This window comes from Heterocephalus glaber, unplaced genomic scaffold (assembly GCF_053883595.1).
Source record: "Heterocephalus glaber isolate CG9 unplaced genomic scaffold, H.glaber_assembly_v1.0 deba00000546, whole genome shotgun sequence".
In the NCBI taxonomy this organism is placed as follows: domain Eukaryota; kingdom Metazoa; phylum Chordata; class Mammalia; order Rodentia; family Bathyergidae; genus Heterocephalus; species Heterocephalus glaber.
The window spans coordinates 32,312,971-32,326,797 of NW_028258147.1; the positions used below are offsets into that span (position 1 = coordinate 32,312,971).

The window sequence follows — 13,827 nt, forward strand, 5'->3', positions numbered from 1 at the left end:
ATATGGGGAGCAGAGAGTAGGATTGGAGATGTGATCTACTGCACTACCTAATCTTTTAACATATATCCCAAACGCTGAAAGATTATGGAGAGGAATATAAACGTTAAGGTCATGAAATGTGCTTTCTTAGAACACCAAAATTCATTTTCCCAAGACAAAACTTTATTTGAGGCATCAAGCAAGATACTGAAAAAGCTGAGTCATGCACAATAATGTCCTTAATTCCATAATAGTGCAAAAGCAGATACGCTGCCTGCTAAAAGGGTATATGGTGAGCAAAGAGGAAAAGAAGATATGCTTTTACACATAACCCCATCCATATAGTGCTTAAGAGTCTCAATTAAGTTTCATTTCTTCTTCCTTAAAAGACATGTAAGGTTTACTTGGGGAAACTAAAGACTTGAACTCTTCTTTTGAGGATAGAGTTTCTCCTCATAGCTATTTACGAAATAACGCAGCTGCCTTTTTCTTTAAAGGGATTCTTGTCTTCTGGAATTCCCTTCACCAAAGGATCTTCCCCAGAACGCTCTTCAATATAGTTCTTTATTTCTTCAGAACATTTAGACACCTGAAGTACAGAAGAAAAAAGAAAAGAATGCAGTACGTCAGGCATGCTCAAACTGTCAGAATCTTTTTGTGAAATTATTATAATTGTGTAAATCAGCTTTAAATTTTTAAAAAATTGATATATGTATATTATTTGTGTCCTGCATGCTAATAATTTTATTCTATTCCACTTCTACATAAAATACAATCTATATAAAGTACATTTCTTATTATTGGTCAAAGTTAGAAAAGTTTGAATGTCACTGTATTCAATAGATCATTCCCAGAGATATCTATTCACTGTCATACTTTTTCCTTCCTCTGTTAAAATACAATTATGACATGTTTAGCACATTTTTAGAAACTAAAACATATTCCACTTTCATTTTTTCATGCTAAGGAGTAGGCTTGGAAGCAGACAATCCCCAAGTGTTTGGGGGAGGGTGTACGTGATAATTCTCACTGAGGAGTATGTGCCAAGTTCTGGAATTTCACATTGATAGAAGCATAGGCAAAAGCCAGACTCTGGAAAGGCTGGAGTTGCCCAAATACCTCCCTGTCTGCCTCTGCTCAAAGTTCCCTCCTGACAGATTATGGCAATGATCAGAGACTTACTAGGCTTCTCTGAGATTCTTGTGTTTATATAATCAGTTTAAATGTTTTCTACAATGCAAAAAGGATTGAATAATTTTTTGAAAAAAAATCCTTAAAAGACAAGAGTGTGTTAAAAAGAAAAGAATAACTAGGAAAGAGAAAAAAGAAAGATTAGTATCTTAATACTCATTAATTACATTAGAAGTAAAAATTATAGTTCTAGTAAACTGCAATAGAGGCACACTAAAAGTGGACAAATGCTACCATTGAATTTGTAATCTAGATTGGTGGCCTCTAACTGTGTTAATGGTTATCACTAAAACATGTTTGCATATGTATCCCAAAATGTGCATGACAGTTACTTATAAATAAATTCAGAGACCACAAACTGGTAATAATAAAGGGATGAAATTTAAAACTAAACAAAAATAGAAATTTCATTATTTCATTCACATAGTTTAAAGGGCAATTCCTTGTACAGTAGAGTGGAGGCCTCACTGATCTAAAGCTTGTAATCCCAGCACTGTGGAAGGCTGAGGCAGGAGGGATTGAAAGCTCAAGTGTCACCTGGACCACTTAGTGAGAACCTGTCTCCAAATTTTAAAAAAATTAAAGAGGTGTTAGGGGGCTAGAGCTGTAGCTCTAGGTGAAGGCCATAGGTCTAATACCCAGTATCACAAAAAACTAAAATTAAATAAATTAAGTTTAAAAATAGGTGATGTCCTTATATCATTTAAAATACTGTAAAATAAAACCTCTTCAAGGATCATTCTTTGGGATAATGTTTGCTCTCAGTTGTTTGCTGATACTGATAGTGTGTGCATTTTAAATGAATTCAAAACTGATGGAGCTTGTATCCACTAGCTCCAGGGAAATTTCTAGGTAAGATTCACATTCCCCATATTGTATTTATTCTAACGGGGCCTTTTTCATTCGGTTTCTGAAGAGATCATCATCTTCAAAAGTGAAAAAGTGCCCGAGACATCTTTTCTTTCATGATCAAGAGGATATATTTGATTGGCTATTACTTAGCTGAAGTCAGATACAACCTGTGAATTTGTCTCCTTGGCCTAAGCAGGGTACGTAGTTCACATGTTAACACCTGAGTGATGGAATTGTGTTTCTAAGTGCCTGTCCCATCGCTCCGTGGTCCTAAGTGAGGAACTAGCCAGCCTTTTGGTGACTCAGGGTTTTCATTCTTAAAACAAGGTGGAGGAACAGTCTCTAAAGAATTGCAAGACTTGCCCCACACTAATACTCTACCATTCACAGTCCATAATAAAATGTGTTTGAAAATTATGAAGACTTAGATACCTCTTCCTGTGTCAGCAAGAATAACCCTGAAGTGTCTTCTCTCTCTGGCACACACCAGGGGTATCAGGCACTGGGAAGAAAATGCTGCAGGGCCTGTTCTAAGGGGCAAGGCTGCTGGCAGGGAGAAACTGCTAATGAAAGATGTTTGGTTTCTGTGATGTCACTTGCATCCAGGACCCTGCCCAATATCTAACTTGAAACTTTAAAAAAATAAAAGACTTGTCTCTTTTTATCCCCTGTAAGTTCTGCACAGAGGTATCAGATTTTAAGATATTCCAGCTTTGTACCAGCAATGCATTACTTTAGTTTATGCAACTCTGGTGACTATAAAATCCCTAAAGCTCATTGTGTGAAAAAAAATAATCTAAGAGGGTGACATTTGCTTTATTGCCATTTCTTCCACTGGCAAAATGAGTTGCCTTCAAGAAACAGGCTTATCAATTGGGTCTTGTAACTGTTTATTCCTTTGAACACACAGATTCTTTTAAAGTTACAAAACTCTCAACATGGAAAGAAAAGACAACATCTATGAAAAGCTAGGATTTGGAATTAGGAAGTAGAAAGCTAAATCTGAGAAAACAAATGTGCAAAGAAGTAAAACTTAAAAAAATAAATGATCCTGCAGTCATCACTCAAGAAGACTGATTCCTGTCATTAACAGAACCACAGCAAGAAAGCAAAGGAGCATATATGCAATCATTGCTTCATTTTTGTTTCTCTTCTTTTTTCAAGTATTAAACTGTAAATAGAATCAGTTCATGGGGGGGGGTTCCTTTTAAAAAACATCTCTTCAAAAACCTTTTCCCAAACTAAAGTGTGCTAGACTGTGTAACAAGTGTCCTAGTAAAAACTCTAGAAATTGAAGTAAAAATTACAAAACCTCCATCAAGTTTCAGTGCAGACTTCTGAATACTGGGACTTAATACAGTGAAACTGTAACCCCTATCAGTGATTTCTAAAAGTTTTTAATTGCAACCATATTCACCTCGGTGTAGACATAATTATTTATTTATAAATATGAATTTATTATGCATACATATAAAACACAAGGTGGATAATTAATATAAAGGGATGAAATTTACAAATAAATAAAAATAGAAATTCTAACATTTTGCACACAGGCTCCAAGGAACTGTATTCACCCATCCCTGAAGACTACTGGTAAAATTCAAAGCTCTGCAAACTTTAAAATGTGGTTTTAGAAAAATTCTTTCAAGGCCAAAGTAGCCATTTGCCTTTTTCCTACAGCTCAGTTTTGAAGACCAGCTGAATAGTACAAGGCAGGGCTTCCTGCCTATTCTCCACTTCGCGGTCTTTCACTGTTAGGCCTTGTGCTTTCCATTCCTATCAGACTGTCCTATGATTTTCCTCCTGTGATTTCCCAGGTACTGGCATGCCCCAGGCACTGCCAAAGCCTTCGTTCGAGAAAAGCTACACAAAAACAAAGCTCTCCTCTGGCTGTAACTACCCAGGCCGAGCTGGCCGCGGTCCATTTCACAGAGGGACAGGTTCTGGAGCAGTCTCCTTACCTGCTGTCTCTGCAACTTTACTTCCTTACGGAGTTGCTCAACTTCCATCTTCAGTTTTTCCTTCTCTGGCAAATCTTCGATGTGCAGGGCTGGCATCCTTCTTTGCCCCAGAACTGGTCCGGGCAGGTCCCGCAGTGAAGTCGGTGGGAGCGCGGAGAGCCTCCAGAGGTGACTGGTCAGGCCACCCCAGAGGGTCAGGCAGGACGTGACGGCCGGCTCCCCCGGGGCTCGGCTTCCTCCGGACTTCTGCTCACGCCAGCACGGCCCAGAGCCCAGAGCCCGAGATCTCGGACCCCTGGGCTTCTTCTCCGTTCCCGGAGCCCGGGAGGCCTGCTCGGGGCTGGGGCAAGGTGAAGGTGCAGACGCCCCACCGCAGGGTGAGGCTGCGGCCAGGCCAGGGCGGACCACTAAGTTGTTTTTTGGGTTTTTTTTCCAAGTCACATCCGGGTTTTGTTTGTGCAACTAGGAAAGGAGGACATTATCCAGCAGGAAATAACAGCCCCTCACCTTCCCAAAAGTTGTAAAAATTGGCAGTCTGTGAGTTTTTCATCTATACAGTGAGAAAGCTGGAGACTTGGGATAAACGCCTTGGAAAGTGAAAGGCAGCTGCACTCTGGAATTAACCCCCAGCACCCTGCTGATGTTTACCCATTCAGGCCTGGAAGGGATTTTATAAAATTTGGGAGGAAGGAGAAGGGGATTCGGGATAGGAATAGTGTTTTAGACTCCATGGACATTCTCTATCGTTAAATAATCATCTGCATCCTGAATAACAGTTTTTATTTACCCCTTTCATATTATGTAGCGATTGGAATATCATGTGTGAAGACAGAAATGGGGATCTCGAAGGGTTTTTTTCTCCACTCCCCCTCCCAGAGGATTTTGAATTCTCAACTCCTACACTGTAGGCAGTAGCATGGTTTAGTTTAGGATTCTCCACTTTCTGGAAAATAACACTCATCTAGCTGTTGCTTTCTACAGCTAGGAAAAGTGTCTGGTAGGAAGAAATGCTTACATGGAATATAAACTTGCCCTCTGAGTATGAGTTAATGAGCTAAAACATTGTTAATAGCTCAAAAGAATAAAAGAAAAAACCCCACAATGTTACGAAACCTTTCCCAGCAGGAAAATATTTTTCTTTCTTTCCCAAAATAACCTCCTAATGATTAAGGAAGAGTGAAGCCCTTAGCTAAATACTTAGAGTTCATGACCTTAGACACCAGGAACTGCTCCCCGATTCCCTGTAACGACAGGCGACAGGCGAGCACAGTCACCGGGACTGGCTTTTCTTGATCTCTAATTTTCAAGGCTAATTATTTTCCAGTTAGATCTTATTTTCCGGAAAACACAGTTGCGTCTATGTAAAATAAATCATTTTCACAAAGAAAACATTTAGGAGCTTCGTTTTCTATGTTTGGAATACCAGGGATCTTCTAGACTTAGAGAAGTTTTTCCTCATCTGCTGAAGTTTTCCTTCTTAGTAAGCAGTGAATCAAGTCAAACTCATATGTTTCTCCAGAATGGATTCATTGTTTCTTACATTTCCCACTTGCAGTTTAAACAAGTGAATGAAAGTAGTGAGTGTGGAAGGGGCCTAAAATTAAGTAAGTCCAGCACCAAAATTAAATCAGTTGGCTAAGAATAGTAAGAATAATAGTAAAAAAAAAATAAGAATATAATAATAATAATAACAAGAAGAATAAAATAGAATTATTTCGGCCTGGAAATTTTTTTCATCTAGTTCTATGCAGGGATAAATATTTATACAGCCATGTTGGTTCTTTAACTTTTTCTACTGTATTATGAGGCTTAAACATGCAGTGGTCTACTGCTGCTTTTAGTTTTCATTATCATATAATTCACAGTGATAACTAAATTAATCTAAGATGAATTGTGAAATGCTGAAATCTCATAATCACACAGGATTCTGAAAATATTTAGTAGTTGCTTTCAGTATTGAAAGCTAAAATGATGGGTCAACTTTTTTTTTTAAACAAGAGTATGTAATCCCCTCTTCTCAGGCAATGAATTTACCTTCCAAAGAACAGTACTGCAATTTTTCATATGCTTACAGAACTATTCTATCAGCATATTCAAAAATTTTAAGTAAATATTTTGTTTTTCTTTTCTGTGAAGCTAGGTTTCCAATCCAGGCCTTTTCACATGGGCAAGGACTCTGCAACTGAACTACTATCTGCCCCAGAATAAACAAAGTTACGAATCAACAAATTTTGAATTAGGTTGTATTAGTGATGTCCAAATGTACATAGTTTAACTTCTTACTAATCTTCTACACAATACTCCTAATGAAAATCATTTTACAAAATAGTGTAGTATGAAAACACTTTGTAGTAAAAATGACAGGTATAACCAAAAATGAACTTTTATTAAAAGCTCACTGTATTTTGACAAATGTTCAAATGAATCTGTTTAATAAAAGTAACGTCTTTCACTTTTAAATTATAAGAGGAAAGACCATGAAATTTTTACTTTGACATGCAAAAAGGAGAAAATCATGTTTATTTTTAATCATTTTCTGATTAAGTATATTATTAAAATTCATATGAAGAAAACACTAGACAAAAATATTGAAGGAATTTATGTTGGAACTGATTTAATATAAACTTGAAATGAAAGAGATGAGAGATCTGGTCTTGTTTTTGTCTTATAGTTTTGAAAAATACACATTCTCTCTGCCTTTTGTATAATTAAACTAGGTTACCTCCAAAATTCAGCCTTTCTAAAATTTATGAAGTAAACAGTGACTATTTAGGTCATTAAAATGGTAGTTTTTTTTCTGCAGCCAGGCTTGATGGCACATGCCTGTAATTCCAGCACTCAGGAGGCTGAGGCCGTTGGATCTCAAGTTCCAAGCCAGATTGGGATATATAGTGAGACTCTGTTTCAAAAGGAAAAGCAGAAAAAAACAGAAAGAAGAAGATAATTTCTTTAAGAAAAGTATTTAGCACACATTTGATGCATTTTTTGTTCATTTGACATTTGATTCAATTTGTTAAGACAATCTCATGGCAGTTTCCAGGAACGCTTATTCCATGTAACCACATAGGATTTGTTTTCTAGATGAAGAAGTCAGGTGTTAGGATGACCTGGGTCTGATGTGCCAGTTACCTCAAAAACTAAGTATAATGCACTGTATCAAAATGATTTCTTTTATCGATATTGTTCCTACAAGACTTTAATTCCATCATATATAATTAGTCATTTTCCTTGCTCAGTTAACTATTTTCCTGATGTTCATAAAAAACTTTTAGGAATTTAGGAAGTTTGAGATTTGTTTTCTTTTGAAATCTGTCTAAAATCAAATCAGGTTAAAAGAAAAGAATGGTGTGTTGCTTTGTTTTCATTTTTACTAAAGCTTGAATTTGTCCATGTACATAAAATACCTTCAAAGTGCAACCATCTCAAATGATATATTGTAGAATATGATTCATACTCACTAGTGACATCAGAAAGTTTTGTTGCGAGGGCAAATGATAAGGTTGTGCAAAGGTACTTCCTGTTGCCTTGTAGTCTTACCCATTCCTTTTAACCTAGTAACCCCAGCCTTGAAGTAACAGCTTCTGAACAACAGAGTTATTGCCTGTGGTAGCTGTGCTGCCAGAGGAACAGTCATGATTTCATTTCCTTCCTTTCTTGGCCTTTTTTCTTTATACTTCCTTCCCATAATTTCTCTTTAATTCAAAATTCTGCTGACAATCCATGTTTTATCCTGTTGATCTCATCATTCATTAATCCATAAAAGTCTCTTAATTATGTAATGTAAACATTTCACAAGTACTGTCTTTGTCTGCCCTTAATTGAGTTAAATATTTAGGAAGTCAAATTGTAGAGACAATTTGTCAGTTGGCATGGCAATCTCAAAGAGGAACAGAGTTTCAGGGTTGGGAAATTCATAATATAGCATTGAATTTAAGATAACTGTACAAATTACAATAAGGGATAGTAAAGTAATATTAAGTGACTTAAAAGATGCGTACTTTTGAAGTAGTGAGGCAGTAGCTATTAAAGCATGAGAAGCATTTCAAAAGGTTGAAATGAGATGGACTGGAGGGATATTTCAGGTTGAGGGATCAGAATAACTAAATTGCAGGTGGGAAAATATGATGTTATGTCAAGGATTATTTGTTGACTACAGGAAGTTTATAGGACTCATAACAATAGGGTACATTTATTAAGGCTTCTTTCAACATGCCTATTTCTGATGGGATTAAAAATGTGAAAACAGGCTCTACTCAAAAAAAAAAAAAAAAAAAAAACCACCACCACCACCACCACAACAAAAGGATCTGTCCAAATCCATCATTTTATACATAGGGAAAAAGAAAACGAATTTATTTGTAGAGTAGAAGTAGCCTGTCCAAAGTTCTCAATAATGTGGAAGAGCAAAGGTTTTAAATGAGAATCATCAGGCTCCAAAATCTATCTCTACTTGTAAGGTGAAAACTAGAGCTGTTGGTTAGGACTGTGCTTTACAAGTTGCTAAATGCCATAGCAAAGTCTTTGTATTTATTTTAGTCAGAATAAAAGGATATATAGAGCACTCCATTAAATAAACACTAACTCACAGAGGGGAAATTCCAAAAGACAGACCACAACTAAATAAATAAGTAAAATATATGGTATGTTTGATGGTGTTGGGTGCTATGGAATAAAACAGATGATATGGAGGAAAACAGACTGGGGAAGGGGATAAGAAGTGCTTGCATGAGAGGAGAGGGATTTTGTAATTTTAAATAAGAGGGAAAAAAATATCTTCTCAAGAAAAAGAGGTAAGAGGCTCCACAGTTTATCCTTTGAGATCCAGGGCATATTTGAGAGGATGTGTGGGCTTCAGCCAGAAGCCCAGAGTCTTGACCTAGAATATTTTCAGGTTTGCTTCTCTGAGTCTTTATTTGCTCCCTTTCAAAATGAGGGGATTGGAGAAGATCAACAGACATTTTTGATGTTTACTATGGTCAGAGCAGGAGCACTAACCTGAGAGCCAAATTTAGGATGATTTTGGGTGCCCTTCCAGGCCAAAAAATAGAGAATTTTTACTTTGTTTTTAAAAGAATGATAATCAATTAGCATTTCGGGGTATTCTGGTGACTATGGCATCCCACACAGTATTATAAATTCAAGTTACTAATCAGAAAACAGACAAAAAATGGTTTCTGATTTGGGGTAATAACACTTGTCATTCACTGCAGAAGGAGAGAGAAGTTAGTAATGGCAATTTCTATCTCATTCGCCCTATCCTACTATGGAAAAGATTGTGCTGGTGAGATTCATTATGAGCCTGGTATAGAATAGAATTTACCTTAAAGAACTCTAGAAATTTTGTCTAGTTTCTCTCCCAGTAATGATACTAGTTAACACTTACTGGGTCTAACTATGTGCCAAGCATTATGCTAAATATTATAGTTGCACTATCAAATATTTAAACCTCATAAAAATAGGGGAGAAAATCACTAACACCTTCATCCTCCAGTAAAAATATCTGAGATCTAGAAAGAATTAAGTAAAGTATGCAAAATCAATTAGTAAAATGTCGGAACTAGAACACACTGGCTCCTAAGTCTATGCACGTAACTTTCATTCAGTTGCTGGTTATATTCACTGTGCTCTGTAATCAAAGACTGAAGTCTTAGTTCAATTTGTATTCTGGAACAAAGCCACATCATCAATGACAAGTAGACCAAAAATCTTTGCAGTACATATCTCGCCAAGATAAGTTATCTTTGTACCCACACAATAGATTTTTTAGTCCCTTGAGCAAGGGAAATATTGATAAAAATATGTCTAGCTATAAAATATGACGATAAAATTTACAGTCTTACTACTTATAAAATATAAATTTAACTATGAAACTTTGCCTACCTTTATTCTAAAGGTAGCATTTTATGAGTAATGAAAGGGAAATGAAGAAATATAAAACATTACCTATATGCTGGCATCTCAGAAAAGTAGACTCACTCATCAACCATAGTAACTCTTTTTAAGGAAGCATACAGAAAAACATAAATTTACATGTTATTATATTCCAGGTTTTATTAAAAGTTTACATTTGCAAATTTCAACATTCATGTAAATTTTTATTTATATTTGAGAAAAATTTACATTATTATTAAATTTCTAAATATTCCAGGGATTTTTTTTTTCTTTATGAAATCACACAGCCTCCTTTGAGCTCCTTGAAGGGATTTTTGTCCTCTGGGATACCCTTTACTAGTGGATCCTCACCAGATCTTTCTTCCACATAATCCCTTACTTCTTCACAACATTTGGATACCTTAAGAGGAAGAAGAAGAAGACTCATTTAGTTTGAAACAGAATAGTACAGATTCTGAGAATTTATTTATTACAATAAATGTTGTCTTGTGTCTTTTTAAATGATTCTCTCTGCTTTTGGCCAATGCATATATATAATTTACAGGACCGAAGAAGACCCCCTGGATATCTCCAAGCAGGACCCCATGCTGGACCCTCCAACTAAAGAATCTCAGCAAACCTGACTCTGCTTCTTCACAGTAGACCGTATGCAGGCATCAGAACACAGCTGGAGACAGACACCAGAATGAATGTTAAGGATGTTACCCAGCCGGGGATTTAGCTCAGTGGTTTCGCTGCCTGCCTTGCAGCGCAAGGACCTGAGTTCGATCCCCGGTACAAAAAAAAAAAAGGATGTTACCCTAGTGAATATTGAGTATACCTCTTTCCTCTCTCAAAAAATGTGACTTGCAAAGGTGGAGGGGAATAAATAATGGTTCACTTCCAGGCTTCTCATCAGTCCTGGATTCTAATAACTTTAAAAGATGCAGCTTTCCTTTAAACTCGTCTGCAGTGATGGGTCGCGCCAGCCATGAGCTCCAAGGGGTCAGGGACTTCGGCTGACTTGTTCAGTGTAACCCAGGCATCTGGAACAGAGCCTGCTGAACTGAACCATTCTTTTTGTTTATTAGCTTCTTCCTCACTCATCTGCATCATTATAGTAACGACTTAGTGAGAAAATAAAGCTTTAGTGTTTTAACGGACTCAGAGAGGCGATCTCCATTAAGTGACCATTTCATAAGTTATTGAGCCAACTTACGGATTTTTTCAGGTAAAATCTTTATAACATATAGAATATGAGTACATGTACATGTACATATATAGTATGTATGTATACAGGTTTGTGCATGCATACAAGTATGACGAAAGGATTGTGGCCCTCCAAATTTCTATGTTGCCATTCTAACCCTCAGTGTGGTGGCACGAGGAGGCAAAGCCTTGAGGAGGTGATTAGTTCATGGTTGCAGAGCCGTCGTGACTGGGATTAGGGTTCTTATGAAAGAGACACCTAGGTGCTCCCTCTCCCCTTTCTCCATGTAAGAACGCAGTGTAAACACGGTCATCTATGAAAGAGGGAGCAGACTCTTGATTTTGGACTTCCTAGTTTCCAGAACTATGAGAAAATAAAATAAATTTCTACTGTTTATAAGACCCCAGCCTATGACAATCCATCATCTAGTTAGCAGCCTAACCAGAATAAGACAATACGTTTGTATATGGGGATGTGAACAGGTGTGGGGCTAGGAATGTGTGTAGAGAGACAGAGAGAGAGAGAGAGATAGGAAGAGACAGACAGAGACAGAGAGAGCACTTTTGCAGTCTAATATGGAATTACTTTAACTTCCAGAAGTAAGGTGATGTGCAGTAATGAGGTAGAGGAACTGCTAGAGCAGCCCGGGTGTATGTGATGGTCACTCAAAATAGGAATTCCAAAATGATTTTAACCCGAAGACAAATCTCTGGCAAAACAACAACCCAGAGTATATAAATAATAAAACAACTTTTAAATATTTCAAATGAAAGGGAAAAAAACCCTTTCTTTTATGCCAAAAGTTTATTTTCCCAAAATTCTAAAGATAAGGTCTTTAAATTGTGATGTGTTTTCCAATCTTTTATGCTGGCTATAGATTTAATGTTATCTTCATAACAAAACATATTTTTCCAGCATGGAAAGGGCAGTAGGGGAGTTTAAGACAGTTATAAACACAAAAGAAGCCAATTTTGAGAGGCAGTAAGGAATTCTTAGCAAGGTATGAAAAGAATACACACTCCCTTTTTCACTTTGTACTGATAAAAAATATATCTTTCAAAATAGAAGACATGCTGTTATCATTTGTGAGGGAGGATTTGTTCTATTAACTGTCCTAAAATGAAGAGATTTAAGTACATTTGCCAAAAGTAGTCACTGGTGGAAACTCCTCATTCTTTTGTTATTTCTGTTTCTTCTAATGGCAGAGAGCTCTTGGTAAGAATTTCCAAGAACTGTCAGATTCTTTTAGGAGGAATCAGTAAGTTCTTGTCCCTGATCTTGTCTTTATTTGCAAAAGAAGAATAGAGTGTACTCATTTATTATTAACCATGGCAGTGCAGGGAAGACTAAATCATAACTTAAAGTTTGTCAACAATACCGAAATATTGCATCAAATAAAAAGGTCACCAATTTAGAAAAGTAAAAAACAAAATGCTTGTATGCATTTTTTATTTCAATGCTTAGTTAAGATATAGTGTCACATTTTCCACTTCTTTTCTTCTTTCCTTCCTTCTTTTATTTTTCCTTCCTCTTTTCTTTTTAAAATTTTTTTTTGAAAATTAAAACACTTTTTAGTTTAGTGATCATAAAAAAAGAACTGACTATAGACTGACTTTTGCATTAGGCAAAGTTTGCCAACACTTGATTTACAGTCTAAATTATGATTAATTTTCTTGATCATGGGTAAGTTTTTGTATGAACATCACACTGCTCTATAAATAAATAAATAACAAAAGACAGTCAATGTTTTCTAAGTTGGTCCTCCCACAGGCTCTCTCATTTAGTATAAAATCCAAATGAGTACAGCAACTTACCAGCATTCTCTCCAATGTCACCTCTTTCTTGAGCTGGTCAACTTCCATCTTCAATTTGTCCTTTTCTGTCAGGTCCTCGATATTGATCACTGGCATCTTTTGCCCGCTGGAGAGGTAGAACATTAGCACATATACCTGAGCTCCTGGACTCAACCTCTATTCAGTCTTATCCAACACTTCTGTCTGCTCTTAACTTACCAAATAAACTGTTCTTGGTTTTATTTTAAATTTCCTATGATAACCAATGTCTCATGAGCTTCCCCTGAACTATTCCACTACTACTGCAAACTAACCTTGGGAATTTAAAGCTTCTTCATAATCTTCACTAATATGATTAATCAAGCATTTGACTCTCAACACCTGCCAGTAGAACAGCGGGAGGGAGGGGCCCGTTTAGTCCATGCCTAATCTGAAACACTTAAAGTTTCTCCTTTCCCTTGGTCTTTTGCACAGTGTAAACTTTTGGGTTTTCAACTCTCATTTCCCATGTCAAAGACCTCCACCATAAAATTTATGCCATATATCCAAGTTTGAGGTTATTTTGAGGATTGCCAGTTAATTCCCTTAAAATGCTAGAGTTTTTAATCTGATAACAAAGAGAACTATATAAAAAACTATCATTATAAGATGCAATATGACCATAAAATGTCATTTCTTCCTGTGAAATCTATTTTAAATAATAGATTGAAGTATGAACCAATAGAATGGAAATATAGTAAACAACCTTCTTAATCAGAAATAAACTAATACATTGAAGTGTTTCTTTAAACAATATCTAGAAATTTTATGTAGCTGTCATAATGATCTGAATTAGAATGATAAGTATATCTAACAGATTAAAGGGAATATAGCCTGATCTACCAACATACATCATGTAAGACAAATAGACTCTTTCCCTTCTTAGCCATCCCTTTTTTCAGTTGGATCATGTAATGAGAACATGCTTAGT

General features: G+C 36.3%; 2 protein-coding genes across 4 annotated transcripts; both read right to left on the bottom strand.

The window, feature by feature from the left end:
- Positions 1–140: 140 nt before the first annotated feature.
- On the bottom strand, positions 141–4,393 carry Gng11 (G protein subunit gamma 11). The gene is made up of 2 exons (XM_004862690.4): positions 3,984–4,393; positions 141–568 (listed from the first exon to the last, which is right to left on the bottom strand). The coding sequence occupies exons 1-2, from the start codon at positions 4,077–4,079 to the stop codon at positions 443–445; spliced, it is 222 nt and encodes a 73-aa protein (XP_004862747.1). The 5' UTR covers positions 4,080–4,393; the 3' UTR covers positions 141–442.
- Positions 4,394–10,018: 5,625 nt separating this feature from the next.
- On the bottom strand, positions 10,019–13,217 carry Gngt1 (G protein subunit gamma transducin 1). 3 transcript variants are annotated; one of them, XM_087204504.1, is made up of 3 exons: positions 13,172–13,217; positions 12,879–12,984; positions 10,019–10,275 (listed from the first exon to the last, which is right to left on the bottom strand). In XM_087204504.1, the coding sequence occupies exons 2-3, from the start codon at positions 12,972–12,974 to the stop codon at positions 10,147–10,149; spliced, it is 225 nt and encodes a 74-aa protein (XP_087060630.1). In that variant the 5' UTR covers positions 12,975–12,984; positions 13,172–13,217; the 3' UTR covers positions 10,019–10,146. The 3 variants fall into 3 exon arrangements, with proteins under 3 accessions (XP_087060630.1, XP_004862746.1, XP_004862745.1); XM_004862689.3 differs by having other exon boundaries at positions 13,077–13,198; XM_004862688.3 differs by lacking the exon at positions 13,172–13,217 and having other exon boundaries at positions 12,879–13,165.
- Positions 13,218–13,827: the final 610 nt, after the last annotated feature.